Source organism: Bos javanicus, chromosome 20 (assembly GCF_032452875.1).
Source record: "Bos javanicus breed banteng chromosome 20, ARS-OSU_banteng_1.0, whole genome shotgun sequence".
Lineage (NCBI taxonomy): Eukaryota > Metazoa > Chordata > Mammalia > Artiodactyla > Bovidae > Bos > Bos javanicus.
In genome coordinates this window covers 1,530,367-1,549,107 of record NC_083887.1, presented here as the reverse complement: position 1 = coordinate 1,549,107, position 18,741 = coordinate 1,530,367, and the positions used below count along the sequence as shown (strand labels likewise).

The 18,741-nt window shown below is 45.6% G+C and overlaps 1 protein-coding gene across 2 annotated transcripts in view; it reads right to left on the bottom strand.

Annotated features, from left to right (window-relative positions):
• Positions 1-18,741, bottom strand: part of DOCK2 (dedicator of cytokinesis 2) — a 458,739-nt gene that overhangs the window by 369,093 nt on the left and 70,905 nt on the right. For both annotated transcript variants that reach the window (XM_061393166.1, XM_061393167.1), the window contains 8 exons: positions 16,256-16,354; positions 14,226-14,298; positions 14,002-14,105; positions 11,868-12,051; positions 11,597-11,694; positions 7,525-7,614; positions 6,287-6,387; positions 5,355-5,489 (listed from right to left, as the gene is read on the bottom strand). In XM_061393166.1, the coding sequence (XP_061249150.1) occupies positions 5,355-5,489; positions 6,287-6,387; positions 7,525-7,614; positions 11,597-11,694; positions 11,868-12,051; positions 14,002-14,105; positions 14,226-14,298; positions 16,256-16,354 (884 nt within the window). The remainder of the gene's footprint in view (positions 1-5,354; positions 5,490-6,286; positions 6,388-7,524; positions 7,615-11,596; positions 11,695-11,867; positions 12,052-14,001; positions 14,106-14,225; positions 14,299-16,255; positions 16,355-18,741) is intronic.

The following is an 18,741-nucleotide window of genomic DNA, read 5'->3' as shown; positions in this document are numbered from 1 at the left end:
AACCTTCCTGAAAACTCCTGCTCCAAGTCATCACTGTCTTCACTGAAGCCCTACTGTGCTTAGGGGTGGATGATAGCACTTATACCCACACAGCCTTGCGCCTCTCAGCAGCCCCAGCAGCTAACAGCAGCTGACCCTTCCAGCCAGAGCTGCTCCCTCTCAGGACAGCTCCTCCTGGCCAGCCCCACTCACACTTGCATGGTCCAGTTCCAGTTCTTGAATCTGCTTATTCAGATGAGGTAGAATGTGAAGCTTGCCCTACTGATTCTTGGCTGTGTGACCTTTGAGCTTGAACTGAGCCTCAGCTTCCTCATTTGTGAAAGGGGGATAGATGTGCTGCACCATTTCTTACTGAAGCAGTACCTCTTATGTGGGGCTTCCCAGGTGGCACTAGTGGTAACGAACCCACCTGCCAATGCAGGAGGCACAAGAGACATGGGTTTGATCCCTGAGTCAGGAAGATCCCCTGGGAGAGAGCATGGCAACCCACTCCTGTATTCTTGCCTGGAGAATCCCATGGACAGAGGAGCCTGTCCCTGGGGTCACCAAGAGCCGGACATGACTGAGCAACTGAACATACCTACTATGTGCTGGGTGCTGTTCTCAGTGCTTGAGAACAAAATAGTGCTTAGAACAAAATAATCAGACTCATGGAGCTGACGCTCTAGCAGGGAGAGGGCTAGGATGTCATAACTTATAACATGTGATCGGTTCCACGAGGAGGAAAACTGACAAAAAGCAGAGTGAACAGGAGGGCAATCAAGAGTGCCAGGGGCAGTGGGTGCCATCATACACAGGGGAGCTGTAAGAGAGGTCAGGGGGTGAGCAAGTGGGCGTCCGGGAAGGGTGCGAACGCCCTGCAGTGGGAGGCTGAGGCACAGCAGGGGGGCCTGCGAGGCCGGCACGGAGTGAGAGAGGAGATGAGGTCAGGAGATGAGCACATGTGTGAAGGCTGATGGAAGTAACGGGTGACGTGCACCAAGCAGGGAATCAGAGCTGGGGGTACTTGCTATGCAACAAGCACTGTCCAGCTCCCAGACGCCCATTAGTTCATCCGTTTGCACAACCACCCTGAAAGGCTTGTTGCTTGTTCAATGCATGCCTGTTTTATACACAAGGAAACTGAGCTTCGGGCAGATTAAGTAATCTGTCCAAAGTCATAAACCTTAGTAATCGGTAGTGGTAGGACTCAAATGCAGAATTCAAACCCAAGCAGCCTAGCTCCAGAGATGGTGCCTTTAAGCCCAGAGCTGACTGCCTCCCCAGCCAAGGGTGTGGATGAGCGTGGTGAAGGAGGAGCATGTGACGGCAGAGCAGCCCTCTGGAGAGGGCTAAAAGGAGGAGGAGGAGAAGGAAGCAAGAACTAAGCAGGTCTGTAATGACAGCAGAAGACATGATGCAAAAGAAAAGACTAGTAGAGCAGGCAAGGAACAGAGAGAGCTGGGCACACAGTTGCTTGGGCCAAAGGGCCTGACCACACACACAAGGCAAGTGAGAACTGCAGACACAGCAGGGGCCATGCACGGGGCCAGCAAGAGACCCGGATGAATTCATGGGCTGTAAATACTCCCTCCACTGAGGGCCTCAAACAGCACTGACGCCTGGTAAAGGTGTCCCTCTTCCTAAAAATTACAGAGCAAGAAGCGTGTCACACAGCATGGACAGTAAACCAAACTCTGAGCATGAATCGAGACACAAAACTTCACTTTCTACTTTAAATTTGAGTGTTTGAAACAAAAACCCTTTCTGTCTCTACTAGGTGAAAACATAATAACAGCTAACAGATTTATTTTGCTTGTGGAATAAATATCAGATACTACATAGACACTTTGTGCATATAATCTCATTTCACCATCAAAACACTAGGATAAAGCTGGTTTATCCTCATTCACAAATGAGGAAACTGAAGCTCAGAGAGCCTGGGTCACTCACTAAGGCAGGTGCTTATGGGGACGGAAGTGTGCAGAGTAAGCACTGCCCATCACTGAGCTGACACTGCCCAGGACAGAGTGGGTATAACCACATCCCACAGCAACCCCTGTGCTCCAGCCTACAGCAGGGCTAGGCTTTATAAGCGGCACAGACATGTGGAAGCCAAGGCTATTGCCGACCTGGGCTCTTGGTCCTCTCTCGTTTGAGAAGTCAGGCGTATGGGAATTCTGCAGGCTGTTTCATGCGCCTGGCCACAGGAAGGGGTGCTCTTATGGGAATGTCCATCACGTGGATAGGGGAAGCACAGGCTACTGCAGGCTCTAATTCCACAGACTCAGAAACCCTGGGGATCTGCTCAGCTGGCTGTCTGAGCTTCAGGATAAAAGTCACTGCAAGGGTTTTGTGGAGACTCTCAACACCCAGAACAGAATCACCTCAGCTCCTTCTGAGTATTCCTCACTATGCATTATACCTCCCAGGGGCTCAGTCGTTCAAGAAAAGCCCAATGGATATTGGTCACGTTTCTGGCCACTCAGCATTTTTGGACACATTTCCTACAATTTAGAATTCTCCACATTTTTCCCCTCTTACAGAAGCTCAAACCTGCTCCGCTGTAACTACGGTACAGGTATGTGCCACAGACACCCACCCAGACTTTGACTCAGGAGCTAGTGACATAAGAAGAGGGGACAGGAAAATCATTTTCTTTGGCTGATACTGAAGGTGAAGCCCCAACACTTTGGCCACCTGATGTGAAGAGCTGACTCATTGGACAAGATCCTGATGATGGAAAATACTAAAGGAGGAGGAAAAGGGGATAAGAGAGGATGAGATGGTTGGATGGCATCACTGACTTGATGGGCATGAGTTTGAGCAAGCTCCAGGAGTTGGTGATGGACAGGAAAGCCTGGCGTGCTGCAGTCCATGGGGTCACAAAGAGTCAGACACGACTGAGCAACTGAACTGAACTGATGTGCTAGAAATGAACAGTCCTTTTAAAAATCCCAGTCCTTCTCAACAAGTTTTCTTCCTCTCTTACCCAACTGCATCCTGCATATTGATACAGGAAAATCCCTAGCCCCTGTAAATGCTCATGTGCAATATGCACAAAGAAAAGATGGTAAGGAACAACTAATGGATCAGCTGTAACTGTGCACATGAGGAAAGAAGACAAAGGAATAACAGGAAACAGAAACACAATAAGCTCTGAAAGCAATAATTATATTAACGATTTCCTACCAGCTGGCTTAGAAATCTCAAAGCACTGAAAGAGCTACCTACCATTCGGAAATAAAATGTCCTCTTAGTTTGCAAAAATACCACCATTACTTCCTAATGTCCTTGAGGCTCTGCTGAAGAGAATTCATCATGAAAGAGTCTTGAATGAGCAAGACCTACCTTACCTCAGCATGAGGTCCTAGATACTCTTTGCTGGTCAGCCTACATTTCTGTTTATGAGAGAAGATTCAAGATTATGTCTGGGTCACCTTAGAGACATCTCCTAGTCCCCCAAATGCACTTCATCCAACAGGCATTTTTTGAGTATCAATTATGTTCTGTATATTCTATGCTGGGAGTACAGCAGAGAATAACAGATGATCCCTTTTCTTAAGAAGCCAAAAATCACTTAGAGTTCCAATAGCACTGAATTTGTACTGAATGAAGATCTGGGGCCTTTGCAAGATGAGAGACCTTCAGGTAGAAAGGAAGAAAGCAAATGTACCAATGCCCTGTGTTCCCCTGGAAGAGACAGACAAAGACTAAGAGAGGTAAGACAAGGAAGGAGGGAGGGAGGGAGAGAGGGAGGGAGGGAGGGAGGGACAGAAGAGACAGAAATCAGAAGGACAAATTGAGGCGTAAGATATGACACACGGAAAAAACGTTCTTGTTAGATCTAAAGTTCTCACGTGGATATAGGATAAGATACCATGGCCTAATCTGGAATTATAATATTTGAATCCTTGACCACTTCCAAGACTCACAATTGTCCCCTGCTGTTTTTCAAATAATTGACAAGTATCTCTTGAATTTGGAAGAATACCCCTTAGACTTCAATACACGATCTTCACCTTGACTATCTGACAAAATAGAGGAATTGAAACAGATCCTTCAATTTTAAAATAGCCTAAACGACATGCGCTTTGTGACATGGTTTAAAACACTCATCTCTTTCTATTCATCAACTGAAATATCAAAGAATTCTAAAAAGGAGAATCTCAAATGATTACCCATTTCAGCAGACTTTGAGTATGAAGCTTCCATAACTCATCCAGAGTCTTGGTCAAAATGATGAGTTACCGACTTCTACTTGGGGGGGACACAGTCCTCCAAGTAAACAAGTTCATACCATAAGTTGTTGACATGACCCATGGCTCCAGAGGTGGACATGAGACCATAAGTGCACAATCTGCATATTCATTCCTGTGGTCACACTATTTAACACCTTAGCACATGATCAGATAGTTCTTGGCATAGGATTTTGGTATAACAACAGGGAACCTAGAATTGCTTAAGCTAGTAGAATATGAATCTGAGGTTCTGGTAGCTTCCACATTGGACAACTTGCCTCAAAAGGCGACCAACAAAAGAAGCAGAGCCAAGATCTAGAGAGACAGAGACTCGTTGAATGGCACCAAGCATCTGGATCCAGCCGTACCTACGGCCAACTACCCCGAGATTTTCAATAGTGCTAAATAAAACAAAACTCTGCTTCCCCCTGAGTCAGCTTGGTAAGAATCCACACAGTACGTTTCCCATAAGCTACTTCTTATTTCCTGTAACACACAGCCAACTCGGTCATACACACAACCAGCCCCTGCCTAAATTCGCCTTGTAGCTAGTATGAACATAAATTGTTATTTTTCAGGTTGCTTTGGCATGACTCCATCTCTAAAGTCTTTTAAAAATGCAGCTAACCTCTGTGGTACTGACCATCACATATCAAATCTCTTAGGTGCTCTAACATGTCAGCTCCCTTTTTGGCCACTAGGATTTCACAGATAGGCAGGGCAACTGCAAGTAACAGCTCATCTTCATGCACATCCTTCTAGAGCCAAATAAATGTCAGATTTTCTGAGTTCTGCTTTCCTATCCCCATGGAATATAGATTCCTGGAAAGCTTTCATCATATCTCAGATCAAATGAAGAATGTTAGGTGAAATGCAGAAGAGCCTCAAATCACAAATCATATTCACTGGAGGAAACATAACTCTTCAACACATGATTTCTTTTTTTTTTTTCCTCTCCAAATGAACTTGGAACAATTATCACCTATTCATAAATCTCTAAGCTGGATTTTTAAGTTGTTTTTAGTCAATGGCTGGCTGTAATTTTGTGAAAGAGTTTCTCCAATGCCACAAATACTGTTGTGTCCCAGAGGGATTGCAGAGCTAATCAACCAATCTTACAGAACAAGTACTCACTGCGAAAATAATGTCCTCGACCGAACAATGAACTTGAATACATATTCCAAAGCTTTCAGTGTTCTTAGGATTGGTTCACATTGCTCTCCTCTGCTGGAGGTGTCCAAGTAAGTCTTCAGCACCGTCATCAATTTCCTGAATAAGGGATTATATTTTCAAAATACATCTCTTTTCAACCCACAGCATGGTAATTAGTTTGCTTAGTAAATTACAAGGCATTCAATCAAAGGTTAAAGGTGGTAGTACAGCCAAGCTCACTCACTCATTTACATCATAAAAATAACTCTGCTTAAAAATATACATTTAATACAGGGAATGAATAAGTATTTCCTGCCCACAAAAAGCCAGCAAAGAAAAAAACCAATAGAAAAAAAATCTTTTCACTGGGAAAACCAGCCACAGTGAAGTTGTGAGTGCGGATGGTGGTGGTCATGATGTTCTTTTCAGTTTTTTCTTCCCACAGAAAATGTTCTTTTAATATCATAGAGCTCCTTTGTTTGGGAACTTTGTTTCTTTATTACCAGCAGGGTAGACTTCGAACTACGTGGCCTGCTTTTCCAGGCTCCTTCACCTTTTCCAGCATCATCTCTGACCTCTAGCCCTCAGCCCTCTATACATAAGCAATACTGAGCCACTTGTCATATACACCTTCTTTTCTCCAGCCTTGACTATCACAAATAGTTGTTCAATAAATGATAGCTGACTAAATGAATGAATGAATGAGCAGACACTGCCATGTACTTCTGTCACCATAAAATATTCATACTAACCCCTGAATTTGCATATTTTTATTTAATCCAAATAACACAGGCCAAATGGGGTTTTGTCAGAAAATATAGAACTCACACAGTGTGGTGACAAAAAGAAACTACTCAAGCTTCTTGTGCCCTCGGCACCCTGGCAGGACAAGCAGAGGGTTCACAGTTACTTACTTGTAAGCTAGGGTAGCACTGAAATGCTGTTGGATGTAAGCCTCCAGGACAGTGTTGAAATGCTGGAACTTCCGGTCAGCAATGAGACCTATTATGTAGATCTTCAGAAAGAGGCAAGGAGTCAGTGTTTGGGGGCAGACCCAGGACAGGAAGTCATAGTTACACAGTACAACTAAATATCAAAGTCTTTTGCCCAGGAATTAGTTCACTAACGTATCTTTAGTCCTTTACATTATGGTAACATCTCTTCCAAAAAGTGTTTCATGAAGGGTTTCATAAGATAAAAGGGTTTCACAGCCAGTCAAGTTTGAGAAACCTCAGGTTATCAACCTTAGACTACCTTCTTTATTGCAGGACTTATCAGAGCCTTCTACATACTTCTGTGCACTGTAAATCTCCAGGAGAGTTGGGCAAAGTTCAGCACTCCCCTGAGTTCTCAAGTGAGAGTTCTTCAGGAAACATTTCTCCTGAAGGCTAGCTTTATAGGCAGCCCTCTTGGGAAGCAACGGACTAAGTCACATTTGTCTCCAAGTTAGTGCTTTAAAAATGTAAATGTCACTGACACAAAGGGTTGACACATTCATACTTTGTTGGTCACTGACATCTTAATGTGGATATTTCTTCTGTTTATTTTGATATGACACTGAAAAGATGTGAGCTGGAACAGCAAGATCTTCCTGACCCAGGGACTGAACCCAGGTCTCCCGCATTGCAGGCAGATGCTTTAACCTCTGAGCCACCAGGGAAGCCCAAGAGGAGGCACAGACCATTTCAAAAGACGGGAAGAAGACATATCTGAATGGTGTACCACCCACTGAAAGATGGTCCAGATAGGCAGAGGAGTGTACTGACTGCTAAACTGGAGACAATGAGGAGGAAGAAAGTAAAAGAGTTAGGAAACATTTGGGGTGCTTTACAACCTGACCAAGGATTCACTCCCAGAATTCATGGACAGCCCAAGCGAATATTCATGATATTCAGCTTCATGTACTTTCAACTAGGGCCAAACCACCATCAACATCTGAACACTCCCATTTTAATCCCTCTGCCCATGCTTTCAAATCAACTCAAAACTAACAAGGCAAACAGGAACTCCTTTATTGGCCTGGTCGCTGAATGTTACAATGCCTCCAAAAAAATTCCTGGAAAAGTCCACGTGAGCCTTAAGTTCTCCGTGTTCTCACAGTGAGACACTATTTTAACGCCTAATGTCACAAAACACTGGCGCTCTCTCTTACCAAAGCATCAAAGACGAGGATGTCATACGCATCACTTTGAGAATGCTCCATCATGATGTTGAAGAGTGCATCCAGAGTGTCCTGGAGAAACTGGGCAAGATAACAGAGGTCTCATAAGGTTCCGGTGATACACAAGTCCCACCCCTCTGTGTCTATCCGAGAGAATGAAGGCACACACCATGTGCCACGTCAGGAGGGCCAGGTGCGCTCCTCACAAGAGCCAGAAACTGGAGCAAGCCAGTTGTCCGTCTTCAGCAAAGTAGATTAATACAGGGCGGTACTTTGGTATTACAGAACACGCCACAGCAACAAAAGTGAGCAAACTACTTCTATGTAGAAAGATGACTATAACCCTTGTGAGCATTGTACAGAGTAAGGTAAGTCAAGACACAAAATGTATGTTTATTATCACTCTATTTTTATGAAATTCAGTAACAGGCAAAAACCCATCTATGATGATGGTGGTAAGCTTGGTAGCTTACTGGTTACCCTTGAATGGGGTACCGACTAAGAAGGGGTAAGGAAGAATCTACTGCAGTGATACAAATGGACTGTATGCTGATCTAGGTGGTGCGTACACAGTTGTGTTGTTGTTGCTATTCAGTCGCTCAGTCGTGTTGGATACGTTGTGACCCTGTGGACTCAGCACGCCAGGCTTCCCTGTCCTTCACTGTCGCCCAGAGCTTGTTCAAACTCATGGCAATTGAGTCAGTGATGACATCCAACCATCTCATCCTGTCGTCCCCTTCTCCTCCTGCTTTCAATCTTTCCCAGCATCAGAATGTTTTCTAATGATTCAATTCTTCACATCACGTGAAAGTATTGTAGCTTCAGCTTCAGCATCACTCCTTCTAATGAACAGTCAGGATTGATTCCCTTTAGGATTGAGTGGTTGGATCTCCTTACAGCCCAAGGGACTCTCAAGACTTCCAACACCACAGTTCAAAAGCATCAATTCTTTGGTGCTCAGCTTTCTTTATAGTCCAACTCTCACATCCATACATGACCACTGGAAAAACCTTAGCTTTGACTAGATGGACCTTTGTTGGCAAAGTAATGTCTCTGCTTTTTAATATGCTGTCTAGGTTGGTCATAACTTTTCTTCCAAGGACCAAGCGTCTTTTAATTTCATGGCTACAGTCGCCATCTGCAGTGATTTTGGAGTCCCAAAAAATAAAGTCTGTCACTGTTTCCACTGTTTCCCCATCCATTTGCCATGAAATGATGGGACCAGATACTATGATCTTCGTTTTTTGAATGTTGAGTTTAAAGCCAGCTTTTTCACTCTCCTCTTTCACTTTCATCGAGAGGCTCTTTTGTTCTTCTTCACTTTCTGCCATAAGGGTGGTGTCATCTGTATATCTGAGGTTATTGATATTTCTCCTGGCAATCCTGATTCCAGCTTGTGCTTCATCCAGCCAGACATTTCGCATGATGTACTCTATATATAAGTTAAATAAGCAGGGTGACAATGTACAGCCTTGGCGTGCTTCTTTCCCGATTTTGAACCAGTCTACTCTTCCATGTCCAGTTCCAACTGTTGCTTCTTGACCTGTATACAGGTTTCTCAGGAGGCAGGCAAGATGGTCTGATATTCCCATCTCTTTTCCATAGTTTGAATTTTCCACAGTTTGTTGTGATCCACACAGTCAAAGGTTTTAGCGTAGTCAATGAAGCAGAAATAGTAGAAGTAGTTTTTCTGGAATACTCTTGCTTTTTCTATGATCCAGCAGATGGTGGCAATTTGATCTCTGGTTCCTCTGCAGTTATGTACATGTGTAGAAATACACTGAACTGTACTTTTAAGATAAGTGCTCTGTTGTCTTAAGATATGTAGAGTATATGTCAATAACAATTTTTTGATAAAAAGAAAAATAGAATGCAAAGGAAGACAACAGAATACCGTTTGAGATGACTTTTCCAGCTGCCTAAAGGCTTCAGCAATATGTGAACTGTGAACTTCCTGATGTTCAAGCTGGTTTTAGAAAAGGCAGAGGAACCAGAGATCAAATTGCCCAACATCCGCTGGATCATGGAAAAAGCAAGAGATTTCCAGAAAAACATCTATTTCTGCTTTATTGACTATGCCAAAGCTTTTGACTGTGTGGATCACAATAAACTGTGGAAAATTCTTCAAGAGATGGGAATACCAGACCACCTGATCTGCCTCTTGAGAAATTTGTATGCAGGTCAGGAAGCAATAGTTAGAACTGGACATGGAACAACAGACTGGTTCCAAATAGGAAAAGGAGTACGTCAAGGCTGTATATTGTCACCCTGCTTATTTAACTTATATGCAGAGTACATCATGAGAAACGCTGGAGTGGAAGAAACACAAGCTGGAATCAAGATTGCCGGGAGAAATATCAATAACCTCAGATATGCAGATGATACCACCCTTATGGCAGAAAGTGAAGAGGAACTCAAAAGGCTCTTGATGAAAGTGAAAGTGGAGAGTGAAAAAGTTGGCTTAAAGCTCAACATTCAGAAAATGAAGATCATGGCATCCGGTCCCATCACTTCATGGGAAATAGATGGGGAAACAGTGGAAACAGTGTCAGACTTTATTTTTCTGGGCTCCAAAATCACTACAGATGGTGACTGCAGCCATGAAATTAAAAGATGTTTACTCCTTGGAAGGAAAGTTATGACCAACCTAGATAGCATATTCAAAAGCAGAGACATTACTTTGCCAACAAAGGTTCGTCTAGTCAAGGCTATGGTTTTTCCTGTGGTCATGTATGGATGTGAGAGTTGGACTATGAAGAAGGCTGAGCGCCGAAGAATTGATGTTTTTGAACTGTGTTGTTGTAGAAGACTCCTGAGAGTCCCTTGGACTGCAAGGAGATCCAACCAGTCCATTCTGAAGGAGATCAGCCCTGGGATTTCTTTGGAAGGCATGATGCTAAAGCTGAAACTCCAGTCCTTTGGCCACCTCATGCCTCATCACTGACTCGATGGACGTGAGTCTGAGTGTACTCTGGGAGTTGGTGAGGGACAGGGAGGCCTGGCATGCTGCGATTCATGGGGTCTCAGAGTCGGACACGACTGAGCGACTGATGTGATCTGATCTGAAAGGTGACAGACCTTGTAAAAGAATGTCTGGAGGAGAATTTCTCTGCCACTGCTGAACTGGGTAGGTGGGTCAATGGTGCACAATTAAAGCATTGATCTTGAAATTTGACCCTTGCTTCTCCTTCTATGGGCAATTAACTGAAACTTGATAGCTACCCTCCCCCTAAGACATGTGTCAATATTTCCTACAGTCAAAACACAGAGCTACTACATAAAGTCTCAGAGTTTCCAGCTGTACTAAGTTCCTGACAGAAACAAGATCACCAGGAAACACTTTTCCCAATTCATAATGCTGGAGAGAGGGTTGCTTTAATTAGATTTGTACTTCAGACACTATATTCTCCACCACCATGTGGACACAACAAAACATCTGACATCTGCATTGTTTTCTGCTTGTTTCACTTAAAATGTGAGCATTGATGTCTTCCCTTTTCTCATGTTTAATATATAACATTCTCAAAGAAGTGGAAACAAGAATACTTTTTATTTCTAATAGCAACATGTTGATAATACTGAGAGATCACACTACTATAGCAACTTATAACAACAAAAGTAAATATTTACTCCTTGTTTAACCTTGTATGTTTCATATGCTTTAGTTCAATTATTGTACATTATGTGTAAGAGATTTGCTGAGTAATTTTTAAATATTTTTCATCTTGAAAGCTCATTACAACTCTGCCAAATGCGTCATATTGGTAATACTACCACATGAAGTTGGCTAGTGTTCGAGCTGGGATCTATACCAATGTTGATCTATTTCCAGAGACTGAGGACAGCCCTGCTTTTCTCCTGCTCAGCATTCAGCATCACTGAACCACATCATCCCCCAGCTTTATCAATAAAAGCTTCTAATGACAACTTGGGACACTGTCTCCCATTGTCAGAAGAAAATCTGTCCTGTCTCCCTGAACACTTTATCTCTTCCCCGAAGCCACTCATGACGTAAAGGTCTGTCCCTGGTGGATGAAAACAGGCAAAATGAAGTCCCACTTACCTTTACCACTTCTTCTCCATCAACAATCTTCAATTTTTCTAAATTCTCCTGTAGCAGTTGTGGTTTCACACGCCACTTAAGCAAACCAAGCAGGCCCACTAAAATAGAGTCCAGACAAGCAGAATGACTATTTACTGGCCTAAACTGTCCACATCAGGACCTCCCCGGGCCTGCCTACACACACACACACACACACACACACACACACACACACAGACAAACACACACACACATACACACACACACACAGAGCTCTCAATGGTTCCAGTACCATTCTGGGTGAGCTTTGTGGAGCACACTAGCGTAGAGATGCAGAAGACATCCCGGGAGCTGACAGAGAGCCCCCCAACACTGCTGGAGCTTCGACTCAAGGTGGCCCCCTTGTTCTCCACGTGGTGGCGGTAAGACGGAAGAGTCAGGTAAGAGCTGGCATCCTCCATTTTCTTGCTGTCTCCCTGGAAACAACACCCTAGTTACTTTCCAGCCGAAGGTACACACCCAGTGCTACGGAGTTTGCAAGGCCGGGCTGCACGCTGTAGGCGGGAGAGTCAGGAACAGCGAGAACGCTATCAGAGGAGCGATGCGCGTCAGCTGGCAAGGTAGGACTATTTTCCCACAAAGCAGGTGAGACGCCAAGGTTACATTAATGGGAAAGGGGTTGAACATTCATGTATTTCAAGGCTCTATAGACTTCATTAATGGCACAGAGGGAACTGAAGATTCCCAAATAGCATATTTTAGTTCATTCTAGCTTTCATAAGATCTTAACACGAACAAGCCCACCAGCAGGATAAGGAATCAGATTAAAGAGGGAAAGGCAGTGGATTCTGAAAGTGAAGGGATTTAGACCCTGTTCACAAGCCTGTGTTATTGTGAATATACTCCTCTGTCTCTCTGTGTCTCATTTTTCTCTTGATTAAACTGATTGTGAAGCATATTGCCTATGCTTCATAGCAAATTCTAGAAAGTTTGAGTGGACTAGGTGGCATAATGCGTACAGAACACTTAGGGCAATGACAGACATATCATTCCCTCGGCGTGCTGACGTGAATGACCAGAGACAGGCACTGCAGCAGGTGACGGGCACTGAGCCCCGAGTCTGCACTGGAGGCTGCACGAAATGCTCGTGATGCTTTGGTGAACATCACTTACGCGTCACAGCAGCGATTACTGTCATCATCTCCAGCTTACAGATGAGGAGACCGAGGCTTAAGCAAGGTGACTAAATTGAGAACTGACTGCAAATGGAACTGTAAATCTATTGAGGAAGAATGGCTTTTAAGCCAAGAACTACCTGGACGCATCATAAATGAGAAAACAGAGGATGCACAGAAGAAAAAAAGGAGTATTCTGGAAAAGTCAGGGACTCAGAGAAGGGTATCGTGTGATGAAGATTTGATGAGGCTGTCTTTGCTGTCCAGACCAGAGAAAAAGGGCAACCCCAGCGTCTAAGGCTGAGAAGGTCAAGGCAAGAGTGTGATCTTTGTGCTGACCACTTAGCCTTGCCTGTTCCCCAGCCACAGCCTCTGCCTCCCTTCCTACAGCCAGGTGCCAGCAGAGGCGTGCCACTGTCATGCGCAGGGTTGTGGGGACGCATGTACGATCAGGAAGACACACCCTGCTTCTCGAGAACAGTGCAAGTCTCACAATGCAGGAAGAACACAGCCGACAGCCACACTCTTCTACACGGCCCTTCTGCATGGGTCATCTTATGGTCATAAATACGACCATCACCGTGTGAAAAAGCAAACACGTCTCAGGAGGACACATGAGATGACTCCAGGTTAATCAACAGCAGGCTCAGAACCCTAAAGGCTAATATGTTTTTCCGTTCACTATAGTGGTGAGTCTCTCAAACATTTCTTGCTGGTCTTCTGCACATCCCACAAGCGTCTCACAGTATCGAAGCCCACTCTGTGTGTGACGGCCTCCCACTTACTGAGTCCCGTGCGTCCCTCACCGTCACGTTTATGGGGAATAACTCGTGATTCTCACACTCACTCACTGAGGGCTCACAGATGAGGACATGCAGGCCCAGAGAAGTCAAGACTCTACCAGGTCTCACAACTGGAGAGCCCTGATGCGTGTCACTGGGGGTCCCTGCTCTCATTTACCAAGCAATCCTGCCATATCCCCCTCACTTCCTACATGCTCCTCGCTGCAGAGTTAATCTCAGCTCACGGGCTTCCCTGATGGCTCAGCAAGTAAAGAATCCGCTGTGATGCAGGAGATGCAGGAGACACTGGTTTGGTCCCTGGGTGGGGAGTATCCCCTGGAAGAGGAAATGATGACCCACTCCAATATTCTTGCCTGAAAAACCCCATGGACAGAGGAACCTGGTGGGCTACAGTTCACGGGGTCACAAAGAGTCGAACACAGCTGAGCACAGCGCAGAGACATGGTACCTTTAGGACAACCAAGTCGTGGCATCCATCGTGCAGAGTGGTCCCATCTTCCTTCATCAGCTTCACATAGGACATGGCAAAGTTCTTTTCTCCTTTGTCTTTAGCTAAAAATGGCATCTTTGAGGTTAGGAAAGAAAACGATATCTGGGCCACTCACCCACTACCAAAAGGAGTGATCCCACCCCACTCCTTTTAGGGCCGCAGAGATGCCATTTAGTACTCACATTCCAGGGATGACCGATGTCGAAACATGAATCGCAGGTGGATCCTCTGCATGTCTTCAATAGGGACGGCCACCTCAGCAGGCAGAAACCAGAGCTCAGGAGACCATTAGTTAAGTGGCCCTCCCCACTGCACCCTGCCTGTCCCCCAAAAAAGGCAGCCTGACCATTTAGCTGAGAGTGCTGTGTGCTGATACATCACCCATTCATCAAGCCTGATGAGCTGTAAATAAATTACATAAGAACTAGCAATGAAGAGAAAATAAAGTACCAAATGTAATCCATTTGGCAAATTGCATTCCCAGCCAATGAAAAGGGATCCGTAAATTATAGTGAGGAAAATGAATTTCCCCAAATTGATATAAAAGTCACATAACTTTCGCGCAGGATTTGATGCACTGCAAACTGCAGGATGCACATTTCCTTACACACTCCAGGAGCTCAGGCAATTGCAGCAGGGCTTAGCAAATTAACAGTGCTCATTAGGGGGCTTGCTGGAAGACTGTCATTTATGTAAATGAATAAAAATGTTTGAATCTGATCATATTTGAGACATCCTAGGGCTCATTCCTGGAGAAGGCAATGGCACCCCACTCCAGTACTCTTGCCTGGAGAATCCCATGGACAGAGGAGCCTGGTAGGCTGCAGTCCATGGGGTCGCTAGGAGTCGGACATGACTGAGCGACTTCACTTTCACTTTTCACTTTCATGCATTGGAGAAGGAAATGGCAACCCAGTCCAGTGTTCTTGCCTGGAGAATCCCAGGGATGGGGGAGCCTGGTGGGCTGCCATCTATGGGGTCGCACAGAGTCAGACACAACTGAAGCGACTTAGCAGCAGCAGCAGCAGGGCTCATTCCCATCTTTGGTTAGACACGGGTTCAGATGCTTATTCCTCCAAGGACACTGGGCCAAGACCGCCATCCCTTGGTCACCCAGTCTCACTGTCTAGTGAGTGGTCTTTGCTGTATCCTTGATGGAGGTGCTTTCGGCCTGGGTCTGGACTACCCCACCTACCAAAGCTCCACAGCAATCTCTATATGGTGCATTTCAGGCTTAGCAACCTATGGGAAATCACTCAGGTGTTCAGCGCTCCAGAGAATGAAATTTGAGCCCCCAAAAAATCACTTGCTTATGCATCTCAGAGCAAAAGAACTGAGGGTCACCTGGGAATTCTTTCACTGCACGTTGAATCATCATTACCATTATGTGAGGCACTGGCCAGGCTGACATTAGATAGCGTGCTTGCATCCAAAGAGCCCGCAGCCCACACGGGGCAATACAGAATTATCACGACGTGATGAGGGCTCACAAGGAGATGTAACTGGGGTGCAAGAGAGCACAGAGAGAAAGCAGCCTGGTCTAATAGGTCTCTGACCCCAGAGATGGGTAGGTCATTTGAAGAAAATGAGTGCAGGGAGACCCACTGGGAACACGGGGATGCCGCCAACGAGGCAAGAGCCACTGAGGCTTGAACAGCTCCCTCCACAAGGGGAGCCGGACCGCGTTTTCAGTTTGGGTTCAGAGAACAGGGTGAGAAAAACTGCTGTTAATCACAAGACAGAGATATCGGAAGCTTGATCAAGCTTCACTGTTCACTAAATTAATTCCATACTCTATTTCTAACACAAACTGTTCCCTTCTGCTATAGCCTGACAATCTGGTAATGCAAATATTTGTGGTTAATGCCATTTCCATCTGAGGTACCCTCTCAAGAGGGGATCTTCCAGGCATTAAATAGCTTTTTATAGCTTCACATTTGCTCCCAAGCTCCATCACTCCTCACTGATGAATAGAAGGACACAACTTGATGGCTGGTGCACAGTCTATGAGACCATCTGATAATTCCAAGGCAACCAGGTCCTGACCAGTGAAGGGTGGGCAAGAGAACTAAGGCCCTCACGCACTGGGCCACTTTTTCCAGTGCCTGACACAGCACCAGACACAGGATGGGGCATTGTTTCAGGCCTTAGGGAGGTTTCTTAGATTCATGTTTGCAATTATTATCATCGTTGTTATTATTATTATTATTACCTTGACTGTTTCCATCCACCGTGGCTGTTTGACTTGATAGTATACAACGGACCGGTACTCGTTCATAGGCTTGTCCCCAGCTCCCACACAAATTGCGTTCTGACCCAAGAGAAATGAAAAGAGAGAAAACACTATAGAATTGTCATTTTCTATGCTTGGGCAGTTTTGGGCCAAGGCCAAGGCTGGCCGTAGGGCCTGAGATAACCTTCCTTCTTTCAGCCTTCTGCCAGATATCCTTCTACATTACGGATTTAGCCATGAATGTGCCTGGCCCTAGGAGTGACAGCTGCTTTACTGCAGAGACTCTATTGCTTGCATTCTGACAATCCCTGGAGCGCAGCAGGTGCTGACATGCCGCCCCACTGTCACTGGTAACCAGCCTTGGAGTGGCTGCACGCTGCCGGTCTTCTTAATCCTATTCATTTCCTATATCTGAATTGCACAAAGTTTACAATAGGCTCAGATTAGCCAGGCACCAGCTCATTCCAATGGATTTCTGACGCTCACACATCAAGGTCCCAGCATAAGCTGGGCAAGGGGCGGGAGATCAACCTTCAGACAGACACATGGGCAGTAGGGGCTAAGGAAGCCCACAGTGAGGGGGCATCTTCCAGACACCAGCACAGGCTAAGCACTGGGATATGGGCATGAGTCAGACAGGAAAGCTGACAGGAGGGCTCACAGTGTGGTGCAGGAAATCACTAGGCAACATGAAGTGATGACAGATACATGCGTCCAGTTCCTTGGTATCCTTGGGGGCTTGGTTCCAGGGCCCCCTCTTTCCCATTGCTGATTTTAAAAATCCATAGATGCTCAAGTCTCTTATATAAAATGATGTAGTGCAGATGACCTTCCTTATCTGCAGATGCAGAACCCATAGGTTTAGGTATGGGGGGCTGACTGTGTAATACTATGGAGCACTGAGAAAGGTCGCTTCAGTTCTCCCTAAAGACTCAAAGAATATTTCTGGGAGGTAATGACAGTTGAAGATCTCAAAGAAAGATTCCACATTGGCTTTGAGCAGAAAGGCAGGAAGGATACTCTGAGAGAGTGAGAAAAGAGCAACCAATATAGGGTATTTATTGTTTGCCATAAAAATCACCCTCACAGTAACAAGGAATTATCTTGCAGTAGACTATGTGCACAGAGAAGGCAATGGCACCCCACTCCAGTACTCTTGCCTGGAGAATCCCAGGGACGGGGAGCCTGGTGTGCTTCCGTCTATGGGGTCACACAGAGTCAGACATGACTGAAGCGACTTAGCAGCAGCAGCAGCAGACTACATGCATGTGTATGCTCAATCGCTTCAGTCATATCTGACTCTTTGTGACCCCATGGACTCTAGTCTGCCAGGCTCCTCTGTCCATGAGATTCTCCAGGCAACAATACTGGAGTGGGTTGCCATGCCCTCTCCCAGCGGATCTTTTCCACCTAGTGATCGAACCCACATTTCTTGCATCTCCTGCAGGGACAGGCAGATTCTTTACCACTGAGCCACCTGGGAAGCCCTGCAAGAGAGTGTGAAAGTGAAAGTGAAAGTCACTCAGTGGCGTCTGACTCTTTACGACCCCATGGACTATGTAGTCCATGGAATTCTCCAGACCAGAATACTGAAGTGGCTAGTCTTTCCCTTCTGCAGGGAATCTTCCCAATCCAGGGATCCAATCCAGGTCTCCCGCATTTCAGGCAGATTCTTTACCAGCTGAGCCACAGAGTATGCCAGCCCCTAATTCTATCTGTGTTCATTCCAGTTGTTTGGTCCCAAAACAAGATCTAAGGTAGGGTCACCCAGAAGAGTCTTGAGGTCGATTTTTAAAACAGAACAAGAGGTTTTAACCTCAAGTCTTCAGAGATCTAGGGACATGAGAACTGGTTTTGCAGCCCCAAGCCCCCAAATTGCAAAGTGTGTCTCTGGGCTTTTCATGGTGTAAGGATCCATGCTTCTCACCAGATTCCATCAGATTCTTTAGTGGATCCCCTACCAGGCTGAATGACCAAAGCTGGCCACATACCTTCACTCTGGGTCCCCTGGTGAAGCAAGCTAAGCTATGGGAAGTTACAATCCTGTCCCTCTTACTTGAGAGCCTGTTCCATACTTCTGCTGCTGCTGCTGCTGCTAAGTCACTGCAGTCGTGTCCGACTCTGTGTGACCCCATAGACGGCAGCCCACCAGGCTCCCCGTCCCTGGGATTCTCCAGGCAAGAACACCGGAGTGGGTTGCCATTTCCTTCTCCAATGCATGAAAGTGAAAAGTGAAAGTGAAGTCGCTCAAGTTGTGCCGGACTCCTAGCGACCCCATGGACTGCAGCCTACCAGGCTCCTCCATCCATGGGATTTTCCAGGCAGGAGTACTGGAGTGGGGTGCCATTGCCTTCTCCATCCATACTTCTGAGCTATTGGGAAAGAATGAGTTTTGTTTCAATACAGACTGATGCTACCTACAGCCAGATTGAAACCATTTGAAAAGGATATAGCATCCTTTCAAA